The sequence below is a fragment of the Rhinatrema bivittatum genome, chromosome 8 (assembly GCF_901001135.1).
Source record: "Rhinatrema bivittatum chromosome 8, aRhiBiv1.1, whole genome shotgun sequence".
Classification (NCBI taxonomy): domain Eukaryota; kingdom Metazoa; phylum Chordata; class Amphibia; order Gymnophiona; family Rhinatrematidae; genus Rhinatrema; species Rhinatrema bivittatum.
In genome coordinates, this window is record NC_042622.1 from 185,234,831 (window position 1) to 185,259,286 (window position 24,456).

General features: G+C 48.7%; 1 protein-coding gene across 3 annotated transcripts in view; it reads right to left on the reverse strand.

The window, feature by feature from the left end:
- Window positions 1-24,456, reverse strand: part of LOC115096850 (P2X purinoceptor 1-like) — a 363,629-nt gene that overhangs the window by 292,786 nt on the left and 46,387 nt on the right. For all 3 annotated transcript variants that reach the window (XM_029612053.1, XM_029612052.1, XM_029612051.1), the window contains one exon: window positions 6,100-6,683. In XM_029612053.1, the coding sequence (XP_029467913.1) occupies window positions 6,100-6,236 (137 nt within the window). In that variant the 5' untranslated portion in view covers window positions 6,237-6,683. The remainder of the gene's footprint in view (window positions 1-6,099; window positions 6,684-24,456) is intronic.

Here is a 24,456-nt window from a genome sequence, read left to right on the forward strand (position 1 = left end):
GTCATCGCCATCGACGGCCTGCACACCTTTGCCAGTACCGGGCTGAGAGGAACAGTCCCCCGTAGCACCATCGACCCCCCCCCCCCCCCCCCCCCCCGGGGGCTCTTCAGCCAAATCTTCCTCGTCCTGCGACGAAGAATCCGAGTCCCTGTCCTGCGGCACACCTCTCAAGGGACGCTTTTCCCTAGGGGGCGCGAGGTTTCTTCTGGAAACCGCTCCGGATTTTCTCTTCCAGGATCCAGAGCCGCAGCCGGATCCCTTGGCGCGAGATTTTCCCTTTCCGCGCTTGCGGCCCTTGTACCTTAGGACTTTGCGCAATAAAAGTGCAAAGTCTGAGGAAAAAGAGAAGTCCGACTCCGAAAAGTCACTTCTGCTGGCCTCCACCGGTGTGTCAGCCCCCCCTGAGGGCCCCCCCCGAGGGCGCCCGTTGCGGGGAAAGCGCGGTAGGCATGCCGCCATCTGCCACGGCCTCCCGTGAAATTTCCCAGGCTGACCCCAAAATGGCCGCCACTCCCGCGCTGACAGGGATGAGATCTGCAGGCCCATCTGCAGCCTTCCCTGCACGCGGCGGCGATTGCGCCAACCGGGACCGGCCCTCCCGACCGGCCCCGGACGGTCCCTCACCGCCTGCCACACAAGCCGAGCAAACCCCGTCGCGCGAGAGACGCGCACGGGCCGAGCTGCATGCACGGCAGGTCGACCCTCGCGGCATCCGGTGGGACCGCGAGCGAACAAACAAATTGAAATCAAACAATTAAAATAAAATAAATCGCTGCGCCGAAACAGCCCCCCCCCCTGCGAAGAGCCCGCGAAGGAACGGAGAGCAGGCGCAACAAAAATAAAGTAAACTTTTTTTTTTTTGTACTGACTTGGTGCTGTCCTCGGTCCTGAGGCCTGTGCTCCTGCGGGGGGTGAGTGAACCGGGCTCCCCGGTGTCACCCCCAACGCTGCTACTAGCAAGCCGGGTCCTCGACCCTAGCAGCGGCCTCTACCAGGGGGGGATGGTCCCCTCAGAACCTTCAGACCCCCCTGGGAGGCAGGACAGCCGGAGGATCTTCCTGCTGCTGTTCCCCAACAGCCAAAGCTTTCTTTCCTTTAAGAAAGAAACCAAAGAAAACTAAGCCTAACTACCAGGCCTAGCCAGAGGCTGTGACTGCACCTGCACCATCTACTGGAGACAGAGTAAGACTGAGGGGCTGTGTGAGGCACGTGGCTATATGTAGCCAAGTCCGACAGATCTTGCTCTGTCTCCATCTACTGGTGCGGAGTCACAACCCAGGTGTCCTGGACTGATCCTGGTACGTACAGGGAACAGTAGTACGTGACCGACCTTACGGATCGCGTCGGTGGTAGAGCATGCACGAGGAAGTCATAGGCTTCAGCATGCAAGGCTTCATTTGTGTCTTTGGTGGGTGGAGACGGAATTAGGTGCACCAGTCTGTGAACTTCCGGTCCCCCCCCCTCACTGAATGTTTAAATTTTTTTTTTTTTTTAAATGCCCACTTGTAGGCTTTAGTGCTGGTTAGGCACGCGTTTCTTTTCTGGGGTCTGTGCGTTGTAGCTGTGACCCATTCCTGTCACGTGGACGCCGTGGTTCGCTCATAGATAGATTTGCATGTACTGCTTCTATTGTATGCAGTATGTCATGAATATTCATTATGGATATCCTGAAAACTAAGGGGCATAATTTTCAAAGGGATACGCGCGTACCCCCCGAAAACCTGCCCCAAGCTCCCCCTGCGCGTGCCGAGCCTATGTTGAATAGGCTCGGCGGCGAGCACAAGCCCCGGGACACGCGTAAGAACATAAGAACATAAGAAAATGCCATACTGGGTCAGACCAAGGGTCCATCAAGCCCAGCATCCTGTTTCCAACAGTGGCCAATCCAGGTCATAAGAACCTGGCAAGTACCCAAAAACTAAGTCTATTCCATGTAACCATTGCTAATGGCAGTGGCTATTCTCTAAGTGAACTTAATAGCAGGTAATGGACTTCTCCTCCAAGAACTTATCCAATCCTTTTTTAAACACAGCTATACTAACTGCACGAACCACATTCTCTGGCAACGAATTCCAGAGTTTAATTGTGCGTTGAGTAAAAAAGAACTTTCTCCGATTAGTTTTAAATGTGCCCCATGCTAACTTCATGGAGTGTCCCCTAGTCTTTCTACTATCCGAAAGAGTAAATAACGATTCACATCTACCCGTTCTAGACCTCTCATGATTTTAAACACCTCTATCATATCCCCCCTCAGTCGTCTCTTCTCCAAGCTGAAAAGTCCTAACCTCTTTAGTCTTTCCTCATAGGGGAGTTGTTCCATTCCCCTTATCATTTTGGTAGCCCTTCTCTGTACCTTCTCCAACGCAATTATATCTTTTTTGAGATGCGGTGACTAGAATTGTACACAGTATTCAAGGTGCGGTCTCACCATGGAGCGATACAGAGGCATTATGACATTTTCCGTTTTATTCATCATTCCTTTTCTAATAATTCCCAACATTCTGTTTGCTTTTTTGACTGCCGCAGCACACTGAACCGACGATTTCAATGTGTTATCCACTATGACACCTAGATCTCTTTCTTGGGTTGTAGCACCTAATATGGAACCCAACATCGTGTAATTATAGCATGGGTTATTTTTCCCTATATGCATCACCTTGCACTTATCCACATTAAATTTCATCTGCCATTTGGATGCCCAATTTTCCAGTCTCACAAGGTCTTCCTGCAATTTATCACAATCTGCTTGTGATTTAACAACTCTGAACAATTTTGTGTCATCTGCAAATTTGATTATCTCACTCGTCGTATTTCTTTCCAGATCATTTATAAATATATTGAACAGTAAGGGTCCCAATACAGATCCCTGAGGCACTCCACTGTCCACTCCCTTCCACTGAGAAAATTGCCCATTCAATCCTACTCTCTGTTTCCTGTCTTTTAGCCAGTTTGCAATCCACAAAAGGACATCGCCACCTATCCCATGACTTTTTACTTTTCCTAGAAGCCTCTCATGAGGAACTTTGTCAAACGCCTTCTGAAAATCCAAGTATACTATATCTACCGGTTCACCTTTATCCACATGTTTATTAACTCCTTCAAAAAAGTGAAGCAGATTTGTGAGGCAAGACTTGCCCTGGGTAAAGCCATGCTGACTTTGTTCCATTAAACCATGTCTTTCTATATGTTCTGTGATTTTGATGTTTAGAACACTTTCCACTATTTTTCCTGGCACTGAAGTCAGGCTAACATAGAAACACAGAAACATAGAAACATAGAAATGACGGCAGAAGAAGACCAAACGGCCCATCCAGTCTGCCCAGCAAGCTTCACACATTTTTTCTCTCATACTTATCTGTTTCTTTTAGCTCTTGGTTCTATTTCCCTTCCTCCCCCACCATTAATGTAGAGAGCAGTGATGGAGCTGCATCCAAGTGAAATATCTAGCTTGATTAGTTAGGGGTAGTAGGGGTAGTAACCGCCGCAATAAGCAAGCTACACCCATGCTTATTTGTTTTAACCCAGACTATGTTATACAGCCCTTATTGGTTGTTTTTCTTCTCCCCTGCCGTTGAAGCAGAGAGCTATGCTGGATATGCGTGAAGTATCAGTTTTTTCTTCTCCCCTGCCGTTGAAGCAGAGAGCTATGCTGGATATGCATCGAAAGTGAAGTATCAGGCACATTTGGTTTGGGGTAGTAACCGCCGTAACAAGCCAGCTACTCCCCGCTTTGTGAGTGTGAATCCTTTTTTCTTCTCCACTGCCGTTGAAGCTATGCTTGATATACGTGAAGTATCAGTTTTTCTTTTCCCCTGCCGTTGAAGCAGAGAGCTATGCTGGATATGCGTGAAGTATCAGAGAGCTATGCTGGATGTGCATCGAAAGTGAAGTATCAGGCACATTTGGTTTGGGGTAGTAACCGCCGTAACAAGCCAGCTACTCCCGGCTTTGTGAGTGCAAATCCTTTTTTCCACATTTCCTCTTGCTGTTGAAGCTTAGAGTGATGTTGGAGTCACAGTAACCATGTGTATGTTTATTGAATAAGGGTATTGTGTCCAGGCAGTAGCCATCATTCTGGCGAGTCACCCACTCTTCATTGGCGGCCTCTTGACTTTATGGATCCACAGTGTTTATCCCACGCCCCTTTGAAGTCCTTCACAGTTCTGGTCTTCACCACTTCCTCCGGAAGGGCATTCCAGGCATCCACCACCACCCTCTCCGTGAAGAAATACTTCTATTTCTTCACGGAGAGGGTGGTGGATGCCTGGAATGCCCTTCCGGAGGAAGTGGTGAAGACCAGAACTGTGAAGGACTTCAAAGGGGCGTGGGATAAACACTGTGGATCCATAAAGTCAAGAGGCCGCCAATGAAGAGTGGGTGACTCGCCAGAATGATGGCTACTGCCTGGACACAATACCCTTATTCAATAACCGGTCTGTAGTTTCCCGGATCGCCCCTGGAGCCCTTTTTAAATATTGGGGTTACATTTGCTATCCTCCAGTCTTCAGGTACAATGGATGATTTTAATGATAAGTTACAAATTTTTACTAATAGGTCTGAAATTTCATTTTTTAGTTCCTTCAGAACTCTGGGGTGTATACCATCCGGTCCAGGTGATTTACTACTCTTCAGTTTGTCAATCAGGCCTACCACATCTTCTAGGTTCACTGTGATTTGATTCAGTCCATCTGAATCATTACCCATGAAAACCTTCTCCATTACGGGTACCTCCCCAACATCCTCTTCAGTAAACACCGAAGCAAAGAAATCATTTAATCTTTCCGCGATGGCCTTATCTTCTCTAAGTGCCCCTTTAACCTCTCGATCATCTAACGGTCCAACTGACTCCCTCACAGGCTTTCTGCTTCGGATATATTTAAAAAAGTTTTTACTGTGAGTTTTTGCCTCTACAGCCAACTTCTTTTCAAATTCTCTCTTAGCCTGTCTTATCAATGTCTTACATTTAACTTGCCAATGTTTATGCTTTATCCTATTTTCTTCTGTTGGATCCTTCTTCCAATTTTTGAATGAAGATCTTTTGGCTAAAATAGCTTCTTTCACCTCCCCTTTTAACCATGCCGGTAATCGTTTTGCCTTCTTTCCACCTTTCTTAATGTGTGGAATACATCTGGGCTTTCCTGAGGGGCGTGTCGCAGCTGCGCGTCATCTGAGGGCAGGGCCACGGGCGTGGTTCCGGCCCGGGGGCATTTCGGGGACATGGCCGAGGCCTCTGAAACCGCTCCCGGGCCGGGGAATCGCGCGCCGGCCAGCTGGACAGCGCACGAGTTACGCCTGAGGCAGGCATAACTTTTCGAACAAAGATGGGGGGGGGGGGGTTTAGATAGGGCTGGGTGGGTGGAAGGAAAGTTCCTTCCGAGGCCGCTCCGATTTCGGAGCGGCCTCGGAGGGAACGGAGGCAGGCTGCGCAGCTTGGCGCGCGCGCAGGCTGCCAATTTTGCGCAGCCTTGCGCGCGCCAACCCTGGATTTTAAAAGATACGCATGGCTACACGCATATCTATTAAAATCCGGCATACTTTTGTTTGCGCCTGTCGCGCGAACAAAAGTACGTGCGGGTGTAGTTTTTTAAAATCTACCCCTGTGCCTGTTTGTAGCTCTTGAGGATCAGAAATTAGTCATCCCTGCATTTTATAGGTTTGCACATTGAGCATTTTGTCAACAATTTGCAGAGGCCTCACCTTGAATGACAGAGGGAACTAATCCTAGAGGTATAACTTGAAACATAAAATTATAGAGGTCATATATTCATACACAAACACACAGCCTCACTCTCCTATGAGTGTCTTTTGAATCTTGTTATGCTGTATCTATGTTCAGCATTTCTCTATTGCAATAAAACATGCATAATTAGACTCCCAAAATGTAAGGCTGAATTATTGTTTTTCTCTAATTTGTGTGCAGAGCTGAAATGAATACAGTAATTCCTCAGCATGCATCATCATTTATTTAGGACATGCCTTTCCAGTCAGGGAGTTTAAAGCATGTTGCAAATAGCATTGTATACAAAGCATAGTATAAGGCAATCAGGTTAGTTGACATATTGCTTCATTTAAAGAAGACAAACTGGAGAGATTTCTTACCCTATGATATAGCTAAGAACGCATAGCTGGATAAAACGAAACATGAGCCCCACTTTCATATCCCGTACCATCACCATCCTAGGGGTGTCGTACTGAAAAAAAACATCCGAGATCTTGGTCATTACTTTCAACCACATTGCTCCTGGTAGTGCTACTCTCCGTTAAGCTTTAATTAAATGTGCCTAATTAAACAGGTGGTCAGTTTCTTCTAAGCCCAGTGGTGCAACAGTCTTCAGAGGGTGGGGTGTTTCTTGACAAAGTTGGCTCAGTGCTATGTTTGCACAAATTATACCGTAAATTGTTCTATGAACACCTGTAGAATGATTTCATATGTGTGAAGATATCCAGAGCTCCTCTTTGGTTAAGTCTCCTATATAGTCAGGTATTTGCGTAGTTAGTGTCAGTAGGAACTGAGGTTTGCCTGTCTTGGATTCTCAGAGTCTTGTATTAGGCATACGCTCTGCTCCTCTCCGTCCTTAGACTGGGGTTGGACCAGTAGGTGGTGTGCATTTAAAAGATGATGTAAGCAGTCAGCTCAGCACAGACCTCCCAGATCAGCGTTTTTCTGCAGCAAACTGAAGGAGCTTAAAGAACAGACATATTAACAGTTGTAGTTTTTTGTCAAGAAAACATTAGCTGTAGAAAACAATTTTTGATACTCTCTACAGCAGCACGTCACAAAACACCTTCTGGCGACCCCCTCAGTCAGTCAGTTTTCAAGATCTCCACTATGAATATGCATTATATTTCTATATACTGGGTCTCTAATGTATGCAGATTTCTCATATACATATTCATTGCTAAGATTCTGAAAACCCAAACACTGAGGATTCACCAGAACTATGGCCCGGGCTCTATGGTATTCTAAAAGACAAAAATTGCAAAGAAAATCTGCTGGAAGCACTGGATATTTTTACACCAGTACTTCTTGGTAATCTGGAAAGCTATCTTTTTTTCGGAATAGGAAAGCACATTTTTGGCATTTAAACCAAGGATGCAATTTAATGGAAAATGATAGCAAAAAAAAAAGGACAGTATTAAGGATACTAGAAATTGAAGTAACACAATTTACAATGAAAAGAAGTAAAAGACACTGTCATAGGTCTTTGTGAATTAAATCAGAATGTAAGGGTCAGAAAACACCCACAGAGACAGGCAAATAGATGGGGGTTTCTAGGATATTTGGAGGTGCCTACTAACCTCTTAAGGGTTTACATTATAGTTTTATCTAATTTCAAAACATGGAAATCCCACCTGAGCAATGTGTATTTCAAAGATAGGAAGTAGAGATTTAAATTAAAAAAAAAAAAAAAGTGCCTTCAACCTATTCTAAGGAATTACATTAGGTGTTAAGACTTTAAAAAATTTAGTTTTAAAAACAAAGACACCAATTTAATAGTTAATAGGCTATTTTTTGTTCTGCTCATATATATATATAGGGTTTCTGATTTTAAGTGTTTATAAATTATACATTTAATGTGTTTATTTTCCAGGTAATTAGGGATTCTTGGCAGTACCAAAAATCAATCTTTATCACTGTTTTCAAGGTATAGGTACCATTGCTCGGTACCTTTTCCAGTTGAATCAAATACATACATTTGTGCAGCCGATGTTCCGGCAAAGAACAATTTCAAATATCACCCTAATACATATGTATGATTTACAAAATTTTCTCTCATTTTTCTTAAAGTTTTTCTTACATAGTTACTTTTTTTTTTTTTTTTTTTACAGGTTCCTCACTTACCTAAGGTATTAATAGATTCTATTGTTTACTATGCTTCTTTTTAAAATCATTTTCTTTTTTACCTTTTTTTTTTTTGTTAGGCTCTTCAGCTGTAAAATCAGGTAAGCACTGTTCACACAAATACATTTTTACAATACTTTAAACTCTTAAGAAAGGAAATTTAGTTCTTACCTGTTAATTTTCATTCCTGTAGTACCACGGATCAGCCCAGACCGTGGGTTGAGCCTCCTTTCCAGCAAGTGGAGACAGACCAAAACTGAAAGGGTATCCTATATGAGGATAGAGCCTACCCTGCAGCCCTTCAGTATAACCATTGTCAAAGCCAGAATAGGATCAAGCAAGTAACCATAAAGCTCAATTGAGCAACTGTAGAACAATGTAAAAAACATGGTATGACTAATCGCTCTTGCATATACTTGGTACTTGAACAACCAAGGCTTCCAGTGGAATTGCTCAGTATTTTTGCAAAGAATGAAGTATCAAAATCTGCGAATCTGCAAGAACAAGCTTCGAGAGGATAGAAAAGAAAGACAAACGGAAGGGCGTCTGGACTGATCCGTAGTACTTCAGGAACGAAAATTAACAGGTAAGAACTAATTTTCCTTTCCCTGTACGTATCCGGATCAGTACAGACCGTGGGATGTACCAAAGCTTCCCTATCCCAGGTGGGACCGAGACAGTCCCGCTCGAAGCACTTGCCGCCCAAAAGAACCAAAAACCGGTGCTTGCACATCCAAACGATAGTGGCGAGCAAATGTATGCAGTGACGTCCAGGTGGCGGACCTGCAAATCTCTTGCAGAGAAACTGACTAACTCTCCGTCCAGGATGTAGCTTGAGAACATAGCGAATGAACCTTTAGGCCCTCCGGAACCACCCAACCTTGGCAAAGATAGGCCAAGGAAATGGCCTCCTTCAACCACCGCGCAATAGTGGTCTTAGAAGCCGGTTTGCCCCGATTGGGATCACTCCAGAGGACAAAAAGATGGTTCGAGACCCGAAAGTCACTGGTGACCTGAAGATACCGGAGTAGAACTCGTTTGACATCCAGTTTACGAAGATCACCTCCAGCGGTACCTTCAATCTCCTCTGGGGAGAACGCTGGAAGCTCTACCGACTGGTTGACATGGAAGGTGGAGACAACATTCAGCAAGAAAGAAGGCACCATCTTGAGGGAAACACCTGAATCGGAGAAGCACAAAAAAGGTTCCCGACAGGACAATGCTTGGATCTCGGAAACCCGCCGAGCAGAGGAGATAGAAACAAGGAAAACTGCCTTGAGCATGAGGTCTTTAACCGTAGCCCGACGAAGAGGTTCAAACGGGGCAGCACAGAGGGCCCAGAGGACCAAATTAAGACTCCAGAACGGGCAAGTAATGCGAGCGGGCGGACGCAGGTGTTTGACTCCCTTCAGGAACCGAACCATGTCCGGGTGGCCAGCTAGGGGATGACCCTCGACCCATCCAAAGAGAGAGCTGAGAGCGGAAACTTGCATGCGCAGGGAACTGAAGGAAAGGTCCTTGGAGAGACCCTTCTGTAGAAAACAAAGAACCAACGAGACCAGGGCGGAGTGTGAAGAGATACCCGACTCCTCACAAACAGTCTCAAAAACCTTCCAAAGGCGCACGTAAGCTAGAGAAGTCGACTGCTTCCGGGCTCGCAGCAAGGTGGAGATAACCTCCTCCTTATAGCCCTTATGCCTCAGGCATCACGTTCAAAAGCCAGGCCGCTAGACAAAAGCAATCGGCCTGGTCGAAAAAATACGGGCCCCTGCCGAAGTAGACAAAGAAGATGGCCTAGCCGAAGAGGTCCGTCCTTCGCCAGGTTGACGAGATCCGCGAACCATGGTCTGCGAGGCCATTCGGGTGCTACCAGAACCACGGGCCCTCGGTGGAGTTCTATTCTCCTGAGAACTTTTCACACCAGAGGCCACGGAGGGAACACGCACAGAAGGATGTCCGTGGGCCAAGGGAGAGCCAGAGCATTCACGCCCTCCAAGCCATGCTCTCTCCAGCGGCTGAAGAACAGATTGGCCTTGGCATTGCGCAAGGTCGCCATGAGGTCCAGGTGGGGGGGACCACACCTGTCGACAATCAGATCCATGGCTTCTTCCGAGAGTTCCCACTCTCCCAGATCGAACAATTGGCGACTGAGAAAATCGGCCTGAACATTCTCCTTGCCTGCGATGTGGGAGGCCGCCAGGCAATCCAGGTGGCATTCCATCCAGGCGAAGAGATGGCTGGCTTCTAGTGCCACCAAGCGACTGCGGGTGCCCCCGACGGTTGATGTAAGCCACGGTGGTGGTGTTGTCGGACAGCACCCTCACCGCTTTGCCGTGTATCAGGGGCAGAAATTCCTGCAGAGCCAGACGCATCGCCCGAGCCTCCAACCGATTGATGTGCCAGCGAGTCTGAACCGGCAACCAGATCCCCTGGGTGGACTGTGACAGGCAGACGCATCCCAGCCCGAAAGACTGGCGTCCGTGGTTACTATCGTCCACTGTGGAGCTTGAAGGGGCATTCCCCGTAGAAGATGAGGAAGCGAAAGCCACCACTGCAAGGCGGTGACGGTATAGTCCAAAAGCGGGAGGACTATGTGAAACTGTTCCAACACCAGCTGCCAACGGGATAGCAAAGCTTTCTGTAACGGTCGCATATGAGCAAAAGCCCAGGGAACTAGGTCGATGGTGGAAGCCATGGATCCTAAGACCTGCAGGTAGTCCCAGGCCGTTGGAAGAGGCAGCGAGAGCAAATTCCGAATCTGGTCGATCAACTTGAGGGCCCGCGCAAGAGGCAAGAAGACCTTGCCCACACTAGTGTTGAAGTGGGCTCCCAGGAACTCTAATTCCTGGCAGGGCTGCAGCTTGCTCTTGGAAAAATTCACTATCCTACCTAGAGATGCGAAGAGAGCTAATACCCGATCCACCACCTGTCTGCAGATAGCCTCCGACTTGGCCCTTACAAGCCAGTCGTCCAGATAGGGTGGACTAGGATTCCTTCCCGGTGAAGGGCCGCCGCCACCACCACCATGACCTTGGTGAAGATGTAAGGTGCGGTCGCGAGGCCGAAAGGCAGCGCCCGAAACTGGAAATCCTGGTTGAGAATGTGGAAGCGAAGATACTTCTGGTAATCGCGGTGAATCGGTATATGGAAGTACACCTCTGTCAAATCGAGCGAGGCGAGGAACTCTCCGGGGCGGACCGCCGCGATGACTGCTTGCAAGGTTTCCATGCGAAAATGTGGGATCTTGAGGGCCCGGTTGACTCTCCTAAGGTCTAAGATCGGCCGAAAAGCCCCGTCCTTCTTGGGAACCACGAAGTAAATAGAATACTGGTGTGACGGGGTCACTATGCCAGTTCGGGTAGTAGAATAAAGCCAGGAATAAAAACTCCCTGGAACCAAAGTCCTAGAGAAGGAGGGGGAAGAAAACCCAGGTGACACAGAGTCAAGGATATACACTGGTGGCTTCCCCTGTAACCATAGAGACAAACTCACAGGTGTGGGAGGTTAAGGGTGGGACTTCCCAGGAGCCAATCAGCTGGCAGAGGAGGAGGTGTTTACAAGGTATAAAAGACTCCCTAACCCAGCACAGTCAGACTCCTGCCGGGGACTGAAGGAGAAGGACCATGCTACTGGCTGCTTGAAAAGACTGGAATTTTGATATGCTTGCTTAGATGGAAGATGGATGGCTGGTGTGACTTCCAGGAAGGTGAGCCGGGCGCTAAAGACTGTTTTACTATCCAGATGTACCTACTTAAGGATAGTGTTTGAGAGACTGCCAGCGGGTGGTGGTATCTGAAGGGACAAGGAAAATATCCCAAGAGATACTGTGGGAGGTGGCAGTTAGGCCCATTGGGCCAGACTTTTGAACTTTATGACATTACAGAGAACTTCTAACTGAGTTTGCAAGTAGCCAGGAAGGCTCTTTCAGGGACGGGACCGGTGGAACCGTGACAACTGGCCTGTGCCGATCTCCGCTTTCGAAACCGGGACAACTGCACCCAGACTCAATAGTCTGACGAGGGTTTGCTCTACTGCTTCCTGCTTGAGGCGACCGCATGGGGAGAATACAAAGAGATCTGGTAGGTTGCAAACAAGTTTGAAAGCGTAACCATCTCGGACAATGTCGAGGACCCACTGGTCCAATGTAATTTTGACCCATTCCTCGAAGAACAGGGAGAGGCAACCACCCAGAAAAGGGACCGAGGAATGGGTCGACTGAACTTCATTGTGTGGCAGGCTTAGGGGTGGGGCGCTGGGACTGGCCCTCGCGAAAGGAGCGACGCCCATGAAAGGGCTGAGACCAAGATTGAGACCGAGAAGAATAACTCCTAGAGGAGTCACCTCGTCCGCGGGGTGTATACCTTCTCTGTCCCCGGAAGCAAGGACAGGAGGGTGTAAAGGAACGCGATTGTTTCAGACGGTCCTCCAGAAGCTTATATACCTTATTTTCTCCCAAGGAATCAATAAGCTTCTCAAGGTCCTCTCCAAAGAGCAACTCACCTTTGAAAGGCAACGTGCCTAGTCGTGCCTTGGAGGACGGGTCGGCCGACCAATTGCACAGCCAGAGGAGCCGTCTAGCGAATACCGCTGAGACCATCGCCTTCGCTGGACGCGGAGGAGGTCGTAGAGCGCATCAGCCCCATATGCGATGACGGCTTCCAGACGTTCAGCCTGCTCTGCCTCTGCAGGTAGGAGGTCCTGGGTGCCAAGTAATTGTTGAACCCACCTGAGACTGCTGCAGATAGTCGCTCGGACCCCCAGAGCCAGGACTTCAAAACTTCGTTTCAGATGGGCCACGAGCTTACGATCCTGTCCGTCCTTCAGAGCCGTCGATTCCACCACAGGAATAGTGGTGTGCTTGGTGACCGCAGAGACCGAGGAGTCCACGGTGGGAATTTTCAACATATCTAAACCCTGCTCCGGGAGGGGGTAGAGCTTATTCATAGCCCGCCCCACCCGGAGTCCCGCTTCGGGAGCCTCCCATTCACGTAAGAGCAGCAACTTGTGCATAGGATGAAAAGGAAAAGCGCTTGCCGGAGCCCTGAGTCCCGCCAGGACCGGGTCCATATTCTTGGGCAAGGAGGCCGTAAGGATATTTATTTATTTAGAGGTTTTTATATACCAACATTAGTGTGCAAACATCATACAGGTTTACATTGTAACTGACAGATGGAAAATACAATGAACAGGGAGGGAGGAGGGGGAAAACAAGTAGTTGCAACTAGAAAAATGCAGAGCAGGAAGAATGAAAGTGTAACTAACAATTAACAAATAACAAATCTTATGCTGTGGTGGAGCGAGAGGATTGGTAGAAACTTATATACAAAAAAATAGTAACTTATATACACGGGACTTATAAAAGGGTAGGTAAGGGCACCAGTTAGACATTGACTTGTACCGGGGTTGTGTGTAAGCGAGTATCGAGAGAGCATGGGAGGGCAAAGGTAGGGTCTAGTCTGGGTAGGCTTGTCGAAAGATCCATGTCTTTAGTTTCTTTCTAAATTTAGAGTAGCATGGTTCAAGTCTGAGCAATGTAGGGAGGGAGTTCCATTGCCTAGGACCTGCAACAGAAATTGCGCGATCCCTTGTGGAGGAGAGATGGGCTTTTTTAAGAGATGGTACTTCGAGCGTTCCTCTGACAGCTCTGGTGGGTCGGTCAGAGAGTGTGAGCTGGAAGGGTTCATCTAGCCAGTTGGAGTTATGACAGTAGATGGATTTATGAATTATGGAAAGTGTTTTAAAGAGGATGCGTGATGGGATGGGGAGCCAATGGAGGTCTTTGAGTATGGGGGTGATATGGTCAGATTTCCGTGTGTTTGTAATGACCCTGGCTACAGCGTTCTGGAACATTTGTAAGGGTTTAATGGTAGAGGAGGGGATGCCAAGTAGAAGGGAGTTACAGTAATCAAGCTTGGAGGATAGTGTGGCCTGGATGACAGTCCGGAAAGCATGATAGTGGAGAAAGGGTCTGAGTTTTTTTAGGACATTGAGCTTAAAGAAGCCCTCTTTGAGGATCGAACTAATACAGCCATGTGTAAGAGACTCCCAGGTCTCTTACACATGGCTGGGATGATATGACTTTGAAAGCTGGGTCATTAGAGATCAAAGGATTGGGGGTTGGTGTTGGGATATAAGGAGCTGTTCTGTCTTGGATGTGTTTAAGGCGAGGTGAATGTTTGTGAGGAAATTGTTTATGGAGGAAAGGCAAGTATCCCAATATGCCAGGGCATCAGATAGGGAGGTATGAATGGGGATGATGATTTGAACATCATCAGCATAGAGGTAGAATTTGAGGCCGAGGTTCGTTAGTAGCTGACAGAGGGGAGTGAGGTATATGTTGAATAAGATGGAGGAAAGAGAGGAGCCTTGCGAGACGCCTTGGGACAGGGAGTAGAGTGAGGATTCGGCATTACCTATTTTGACAGCAAATTTCCTGTTGGATAAGTATGATTTAAACCATAGGAGGGACAGACCTGAGATGCCTATTTCTGACAGCCGGGTGAGGAGGTGGTTATGGTTGATGGTGTCAAAGGCGACGGAGATGTCGAGCAGGGCAAGAAGATAGCAGTTACCCTGATCCATGCCTCTGATAACGTGATCGGAGAGGGTGAGTAGGAGTGTTGAGGTGTTTGCGAAAGCCAAACCGGGTCGGATGCAGTATCTTGTTGTATTCAAGGTACTCGGTGAGTTGGGAATTAACTATCCTTTCCATAATCTTAGAGATATGGGGTGGAAATTAGAGGGGGTCTTTGGGGTCTAGCGAGGGTTTTTTAAGGAGTGGCTTAACAACCGCTTATTTGAGAATGTCTGGGACGGAACCTGAGGAAAGGGATGAGTTGATAATATCAGCAATGGGTTTGGCAATGGTGTTCAGAATGGAAAGGAAAATTAGTGCTTACCTGATAATTTTCGTTCCTGTAGTACCAAGGATCAGTCCAGACTGCTGGGTTATGCCTCCCGTCCAGTAGATGGAGTCAGAGAGAAACTGAAAAGGCACCACCCATATACCCTGGTGCGCCCCCTGCGATCCTTCAGTATAATCGATAACAAAGCAGAATGTTAGAAGAAATCTTAGGCAAGAACCCATGACTAGAACAAGTGAAACATGAACTCTTGGAAAAAACGAGGAAAAACCCTGGCTGAAAATGCCGCTGAACTAAACGATAAGATATCTGTGTAAGCTTTCCATAAAGGAATTCTGAAACACAAGAATACAGTGACGGGACTGCTGCTAACATGGGCGGGCGTCTGGACTGATCCTTGGTACTACAGGAACGAAAATTATCAGGTAAGCACTAATTTTCCTTTCCCTGTACGTACCAGAATCAGTCCAGACTGCTGGGAAGTACCCAAGCTGCCCTAAAAGGGGTGGGACCTCGACAGTCCCGCTCGAAGCACACCGCTGCCAAACGAAGGTACCGTCGGATCTTGCACATCCAAACGGTAATGTCCAGCAAAAGTGTGCAAGGATTTCCAAGTCGCCGCCCGGCAAATTTCCTGAGGAGAAACAAAGGCACTCTCCGCCCAAGACGCTGCCTGGGAACGCAGAGAATGAGCCTTAAGACCTTCCGGCACGGCACGCCCCCGACAAATGTAAGCTGAAGCAATAGCGTCCTTCAGCCAGCGGGCTATAGTCGTTTTAGAAGCTTTAGGGACCCCTTCTAAGGGCCACTCCATAAAACGAAAAGATGATCAGACAAGCGAAAAGGATTAGTGACTTCCAAGTATCGTAATAACGCCCGTCGAACATCCAACCTCTTAAGTTCCGAAGCCTCACTGCCATCCGCCGAAAATGCTGGTAGTTCTACCGTCTGATTCACATAAAAAGACGTAACCACCTTTGGCAAGAAGCGAAACTCCCGAGTCCGAAATGCGAAGGAAAGGTTCTCTGCACGACAACGCTTGGAGCTCTGAAATGCGCCTCGCAGAACAAATAGCCACCAAGAAAACCGTCTTGAGAGTGAGATCCTTGAGCGTAGCCCGCTTCAGCGGTTCAAATGGAGAAGTACAAAGGCCACGAAGAACCAAATTTAGACTCCAAGCAGGACAGATAGCTCTCACCGGCGGACGCAAATGCTTGACCCCCTTCAAAAATCTGGCTATGTCGGGGGTGATTGGCAATGGAAACACCGTCAATTTTGCCGCGAAAACAGCCTAAGGCCGCCACCTGCACGCGAAGGGAGTTATAGGATAAGCCCTTCTTTAGGCCCTCCTGCAGGAATTGCAGGACCTGAGACACTGTAGCTTGTCTCGGGGACATGGAGAATTCCCGACACCAAGAGTCGAACACCTTCCATACACGCACATAGGTAACCGAGGTAGACGGCTGATGAGCTTGAAGAAGAGTAGTGATGACAGAATCAGAATATCCCTTCTTCCTCAATTGACGCCTCTCATAAGCCAGGCCGCTAGACAGAAGCGATCGGCCTGGTCGAAAAACACTGGACCCTGCCGCAATAGGCGAGGCAGGTGACCGAGACGCAAGGGACTGTCTACCGCTAGGTTGATTAGATCGGCAAACCAAGGCCTCCTTGGCCACTCCGGCGCCACGAGAATGACCGGACCCTCGTGGGATTCTATCCAACGCAACACTTTGCCTACCAGTGGCCACGGAGGGAACACGTACAGGAGAACATGCTCGGGCAATGGAAGAACCAAAGCGTCCACACCTTCCGATCCGTGCTCTCGTCTGCAGCTGAAGAAGCGAGCTGCCTTTGCATTTAGGCACGTCGCCATGAGATCCACTTGGGGCATTCCCCATCTTCGAACGATGAGTTTGAGTGCCTCTTGTGACAGTTCCCACTCCACTGGATCTAATTGCTGCCGGCTGAGATAGTCCGCCTGGATGTTGTCGACTCCGGCTATGTGGGATGTCGCTAATCAAGACAGATGCTTTTCCGCCCAATCCATTAACTTGCTCGCCTCGGACGCAACCAAGTAACTCCTGGTGCCCCCTTGGCGATTTATATAAGCCACCGTAGTTGCATTGTCTGACAGAACTCGAATTGCTTGATGTCGGATCAGAGGGAGAAACCGCTGCAGCGCCAAGCGGACTGCCCTGGTCTCCAGACGGTTGATGGACCACTTGGTCTGCGGAGCCGTCCAACGCCCCTGCGCAGACTGAGATTGGCAGACCGACCCCCAACCCGACAGGCTGGCGTCCGTCGTAACAATGATCCATCGCGGGGGCTCCAAATCGACTCCCTGGAGCAAATGGGTTGGCTGCAACCACCATTGCAGGCTGGCCCTGGCCAGGTCTAGAAGTGGTAAAGGCACCCGGAACTCCTCCGATTTGGGGTCCCATCGAGATAATAGCGCTCTCTGTAATGGTCGCATATGCGCAAAAGCCCAAGGAACCAACTCCAGGGTGGACGCCATATATCCAAGAACCTGCAAATAATCCCATACCACCGGCAAAGACAGAGCTAATAGACGACGAACCTGCGCCATCAGTCACTCCATTCTTGCCTGTGGCAGGAAAACCTTGCCCAACTCTGTATCGAACAAGGCTCCCAGAAACTCTAGGGTCTGGGAGGGAATCAGCTGGCTCTTGGGGTGGTTGTCGACCCAACCAAGGGAGCTCAGACGGTATAGGACCGTCTGTACTGCCTCCTCGCAAAGCCTTCTTGATTTTGCTCGAATGAGCCAGTCGTCCAAGTATGGATGTACGAGCACTCCTTCCCTCCGGAGGCTTGCGGCGACGACTACCATTACCTTGGTGAAGACCCTCGGGGCTGTTGCGAGACCAAACGGAAAAGCACAAAACTGGTAATGGGATCCCAGGATCATGAATCGTAAGAACCTCTGAAGACATTCCTGTATCCCGATGTGCAGGTAAGCCTCTGTGAGATCCAAAGAAGCCAAAAATTCGCCTTTGTGGACCGCCACAATGACGGACCGCAGAGTCTCCATCCGGAAGTGCGGGATTCTTAAGAGCTCTGTTGACCTGTTTTAGATCGAGGATGGGACGGAAGGTGCCTTCCTTCTTTGGGACGATAAAATAGATGGTGTAGCGACCCGTGCCTTGCTCGGCTACCGGCACTGGAACTATAGCTCCCAGAGCCTGTAACCGCGCCAGCGTTTGCAAAATCGCCTTTAATTTGTCTCACGACCCGCCGGGAGAAGCCAGGAAGAAATGGCGCAGGGGTCGTGCCAACTCCAAAGCGTAGCCGTGGTTTATAATATCGAGGACCCACTGGTCTGAGGTTATTCTGGCCCATTCCTCCCGAAAGTGAAAAAGTCGACCTCCCACTTTCGGAACGGAGGGATGGACCGGCATCCCCTCATTGTGTCGTCTTATTATTGGTGAAGGCATGACTCGCCCCCGTGCGCGATTGTCGCCGGCCACGAAAGGAAGGAAACGATCCTTGAGAGCGTGCGGGCGGTTGCCTTGGGGCATACGACGACCACGAAAAGAGGTGGAAGACCGGAACAATTTTGGCTTGTCTTCCGGCAACTTGAAGACCTTGTTCTCTCCCAAGGACTTAATAAGCTGCTCCAACTCGTCCCCAAATAGAAGCTTACCCTGAAAAGGGAAGGAACCAAGTTGCGCTTTGGACGATGAGTCCGCCGCCCAATGACGGAGCCATAGGAGGCGGCGCGCGGAAACCGCTGACGCCATGGAGCGGGCTGAAGTACGGAGAAGATCATACAAGGCGTCCGCCGCATAGGCTACCGCAGATTCCATTTGGTTCGCCTGTTCTGCTTCTCCTGGAGGCAAATCTTGAGATGTTAACACTTGCTGCACCCAGCGGAGAATAGCCCTCTGTACCATGCAGCTACAAACCGCCGCCCGCACCCCCAGGGCTGACACTTCAAAAATTCGCTTAAGCAACACTTCTAATTTCCTATCTTGGAGATCCTTAAGGGCCGTGCCACCTGTAACTGGGATGGTGGTATGTTTAGCAATGGCCGTAACCGCTGAATCTACCTTAGGCACCTTAAGCAACTCCAATGCCTCCAGAGGGAGCGGGTAAAGCTTATCCATAGCTCGGCCAACTCTCAAGGTAGCCTCCGGAGCATCCCACTCCCAGGACACGATTTGAGAAAGTTTGTTATGGTAAGGAAATGCATGGGAAGGTGCACGGAGCCCCGCCAACTCTAAGTCACCTGGTAAGGAATCTAAGTCAATCTGCGGAACTGGAATCCCCAGTTCCTGAAGGACATGCGAGATCAAGGGGTCCAACTCCTCTTTGTGAAACAACCGGAGGACGAGCGGATCATCGCCTTCCACGAAATCCGTGCCCCCCCATGTCTGCCCCAGAGTCAGGAGCGGGGGGATCCTGGGGGACAGGATCCACCGTAGAGTGCTGCGGAGGTTTAGGAGCCGGGGATGGACCAGAGTTTCCTAACCCCAGTCCCTCGAGACCTGTAGAAATTTTCCCCCGTTTATCGGGAGCCGCAGCCCTCTGCTCCCAATCTGCTTCGGCCTCCAGATAAGCTTTGTGCAATAACAGCACAAATTGAGAAGAGAAGGGGTGTGGCCGCTTCCGAGGCTCCACCTTGGCACCCAAATTCGGCAAACCAACATTCCCACTTGAACCGCGGGCCCTGGGGGGACTTACATCCGGTGGGGAGAGAGGATCATCATCCTCTTCCTCCCCTGAAGAATCTGCCTCCCGATCGGGCCGATTCAAGATGGCCGCCGCGCGATTCAAGATGGCCGCCGCGCAATTCAAGATGGCCGCTGCCCCTGTAATCGGGAGCGAGCCCTGAACGAGGCTGCCCGCGGTATTCAGCTGCGAAAGGAGGGCCTTCTCGGCCGGGGCTGCTCTCCGCAAAGGCCCCTCATCCCCGGGGATGCACCAGGAGCAGAGGCCTTCACGCGAGAGCCAGAGCCCCGACTCCCCGCACGCGGTACAAACTAGGCATTCCCCGTGACGGCAAAAGAGCGCGAAACGGCGCGAAACGGTGACGGGCGGCAGGCCACCCCCTCCAGAGACCCAGGGAGTACAGCAGGCAGGGGAACTGTAAAAAGATACCTCGTTTTTATTTTATTTTTTTTGAGTTTCAACAGCGCTGCCACCGGCAGCTACAAATGCAGCACAAGTATTTTTTTTAAACTTTTGGAGCCTGCAGAGAGGATAACTCCTTCTGCCAACCTTCTCCGAGGAATGGAACTTCTCTGGAGGCGGAGGGGGAGAGTGACCGGCCCACCGATGAATACTCCCCCTCCTCTCACTGGGCAGGGCAGAAATGCACTCCGGGAAAAGGCTCCAGGGCAAAGCCCTGCCTTGCCTGCTACAGCTCCTACTTCAGATTCTACTTTGTTCTAGTCACAGGAGTTCCCCAGATAACTTAAACCAAACCTGGAAAATGGAACCTCACTTCACTCCTTTTTTTTTTTTTTTTTCAGGAGATCAGGACCGCAGGTTATGCTCTCTCATCTGCTGGAGTCAGAGATATACTGAAGGATCGCAGGGGGCGCACCAGGGTATATGGGTGGTGCCTTTTCAGTTTCTCTCTGACTCCATCTGCTGGACGGGAGGCATAACCCAGCAGTCTGGACTGATCCTGGTACGTACAGGGAAAGGAGGGTTTTTGTGGGGATGGTGTCGGAGGGGTGACAGGCAGGTTTGAGTTTTTTGAGAACAGATTCAATTTCCCTGGCTGAGGTAGGCTCTAGTGTTTCGAGGGTGGAAGTGATAGGGTCTAAGCAAGGGAGGGAGGAGGAGAGGGTTGTGGGAGAAGGGTGTTGGAATGTGAGGAGAATATTGGCGATTTTATTATGGAAGTATTGAGCGATTTCTTCACTTCTGGTGGAGGCTTCATTATCGGGAATTGGGGGCTGGTTGACTTGGTGAGGTCAGCGACGTTATGTGAAAAGAGCCTTAGGGTTATACATGTACTCATGAATTTTGGTGGCGTAGAAATCATGTTTGGTGTTGAGAGTGGATGTTCTGTAGTGGTGGAGGGCAGATTTATAGCTGGAGGCGTGTTGGGGAGAGGGGGTTTGCGCCAGATTCTTTCTCGCTGCCTGAGTTTATTTTTTAGGGTTTTTAGCTCAGCTGTGTACTAGGGTTGGCATTTTTTTGTAGTAGGTCACAGTTCACGTCTGGAGCTAGGACATAATTTATTGGCAATTTCAAGTGTGATATTACTCTCTGGGTTGGAGCAGTCGAGGTCGGGTATAGAGTTGGAAATTGCCAGGGATAGTTCCTCACTGGTACAGGGTTTTCTGAATACAATGGTGGTGCTTTGTGCTGGGTTTGGAGTGATCAGGGCATTTATATGGAGGGACGCTTCAATGAGGAAATGGTCTGACCAAGGAACTGGGGAGCAAGTAGGGGGGTGGGAAGGTAGAAAATGTAGAGATTACTTACCTGTTAATCTCTTTTTCCTTAGTGTATGCAGATGGACTCAAAACAAGTGGGTATAGTGTGCTCGTGCTAGCAGTTGGAGACGGATCTGACGTCAGCACGGGTACATATACCCCCACAGGAAGTGCAGCAACTTAGTAATCTTCTGTATGTTATATTGTGCATTAACTTTCTGAAGTACCTCATCTCTGCTGTATTCAAGAATGCTAGTTTTAGTTTAAGACCACTGAGGACCCAGTGTACGTGCTGGAATGCAGCCAGCCTACGTGCTGGAATGCAGCCAGCCAACACCCCAGACCCATTAGCTGATTGGCCTGATACATTCTCAAATGAAATGGACTATAGTTATCTAGAAACAACATCCTGAATGTACTTTGATTGGTCAGTTAAGGAATATATAAAGTCTGGGCATATTCCTGGACGACTGAGTACCAAGGTATTCACACGATTGCTGTAAGCCTGATACTCCGAGGAACAAAATAATTTGTTCCTCCCCTTCTCTTGTCTTTATTTCTGTCTTTCTTTAAATTTATTTTTATTTTTATTTAAAAGTTTTTTATATACCGCACATGGGGTCACTTACGTGTCCGTCTAGGCGGTTTACAATTTACATACACAATAAAAACAATTTGAACATAAGACACAATAAAACAAAATAAATCTTTCTTTACAAGTATCAAGCAGATATAGATAATTCAGCGTAAACATTTAAATGGTGGTACTGAGATTGTATGCTTCATTAAATAGAAAGGGGTAAATTTTAAAAGAAGCGCGATCAGCCTACTTTTGCTTGCGCATCAGACTCAAGCAAAAGTACGCTGGATTTTAGTAGATACGCGCGGAGCCGCGCGTATCCACTAAAATCCTGGATCGGCGCGCGCAAGGCTATCGATTTTGTATAGCCTGCGCGCGCCGAGCCGCGCTGCCTCCCCCCGTTCCCTCCAAGGCTGCTCCGAAATCGGAGCGGCCTCGGAGGGAACTTTCCTTTGCCCTCCCCTCACCTTACCCTCCCTTCCCCTACCTAACCCACCCACCCGGCCCTGTCTACACCCCCCCCTTACCTTTGTCGGGGGATTTACGCCTCCCGGAGGGAGACGTAAATCCCCGCGCGCCAGCGGGCCTGCTGCGCGCCGGGCCGCAACCTGGGGGCGGGTACGGAGGGCGCGGCCACGCCCCCGGGCCGTAGCCACGCCCCGTACCCGCCCCCAAAACGCTGCCGACACGCCCCCGCAACGCCGCGCGCTCCGGCCCCGCCCCCCGACACGCCCCCCTCCGAGAACCCCGGGACGTACGCGAGTCCCGGGGCTCTGCGCGCGCCGGGAGGCCTATGTAAAATAGGCTTCCCGGCGCGCAGGGCCCTGCTCGCCTAAATCCGCCCGGTTTTGGGCGGATTTAGGCGAGCAGGGCTCTGAAAATCTACCCCAAAGGTTTTAACCATCTTTTTTAATTCATTTCGATTAGATGTCATTCGGATACTGTCTGGTATAGAGTTCCACAAGGAAGGACCAAAAACTGAGAAAGCTCTGTTTCTTGTTAGGGCTAAGCTAGTAGATCTGACTGACGGAATTTCCAGTAAACATTTGTCTGTGGAACAGAGTTGTCTTGTTGGTTTATATATGTGTAGCATAGAGCAGAACAAACCACAAGCCACCGAGCTGCGGCCAGCATTCAAACAATGAATGTAGTAACCCAACACGAATGCTGGAATAAAGTGATACAGTCCCGATACTTCAAATCAGTATATAATGACAACGTTTATTTCATTCAAGTTCGGCAACTCCATTGTTATAAGGGCGGTCTTATAAATACTCGGGGTCCCCCGACACGGTCCCGTGTTTCGCCAGCGGCTGCGTCGGGAGGGATACCCGCAGTGTTTTACAGGAAATCTAAAAACAATTATATAGGACTGTATTAACAATGGTTATGGTACAGAATATATAACAACAAATGAATACATGCATGCTCAAGTTATTACCTTTAGACGGGGTTCATACGTTCCTGGCATGGAGTGCAATGAAAGAGAGAACGCTAACTACTTAAAAGCTGTCAAAACTCGCGCCAACCAGATTCTACAGACCAATCAGAATCGAGGAACGACCAACCAATCATATGTGGATAGGGAACGACTGTAGCCTATCAGGATCATGTGAAATGAAACCATTCTATTTCTTTGTTAAGGCCCTTCGGTGAGACACTATCTAAACGATGTATCCATCTCTGTTCACAGCGCAGTAGTAGAGTGTCGAAATCCCCACCACGCAGGGAGGGGGATACTACTTCTAAAACAAAGAAAAATAAATCAGATACTGTATGAGAGTGTAACGTCCAATGATCAACAAGTGGGGCCAGAATACGAGAGTGTCTAATGTTAGATCTGTGTTCGATCATCCGAGTGCGGATCTGTCTCCTAGTTTTTCCCACATAAACCTTATCACAGGGACAGCGTATGATATATATAACGCCAGACGAGGCACAGTCCGAGTCATGACGTAAGGCATAGCTCTTTGCGGTAAAAGGTTCAGTAAAACGAGATAAAGTAGTAGTGTGTGTACATACAGAACAGCTCCCACATGGTCTGTGGGTTCCTGTCTGTGTGCTACTGGAGCGATTTTGCAAAAAATCAGAAGAGGTCAGGATGTCCCGGAAGTTTTTCCCTCTGCGGTACGTAAATCTCAAAGTGCTGTGGAACAGACTAGAGAGGGCTAAAGAAGACCAATGTTTTCTAAGTATGATGGAAATTGCGTGACTGGATGGTGAAAATGGTAAAATACAATTCAACGAAGAGTTATCATCTCTTCGTGTGGGAAGGAATAACCAATCACGGTTCACATAAAGGGCTCTCTTATAAGCAGATTTTAAAACTTTATAGGGGTACCCTCTCTGCCTGAACCGGGCAAACATCTCCTTAGCTTTTTCTACATAGTCAGCTGTCGTAGTGCATAGCCTACGTAGTCTCAAGAATTGTCCAGTGGGGATATTCTTTTTAAGGTTTTTGGGGTGACAACTATCAAACTTTAACACTGTGTTACGGTCGGTGTCTTTACGATAAATAGTGGTAGAAAAACCTGATCTAGTGTTGGAAATAAGTAAATCCAGGAACGATATCTCTGAATTATGTAAACAGAAGCTAAATTGTAAATGTGGGTTGCATTGATTCAACCAATCAAAAAATAAATAAAATTGTATCTCTGTCCCTAGCCAGATTAACAGGATGTCATCAATATAACGATTGCGATCACAAAAGTCCTATAGCACCCAATTTAAAGTAGGGAATAGCTGCCCAGTAACACAAAA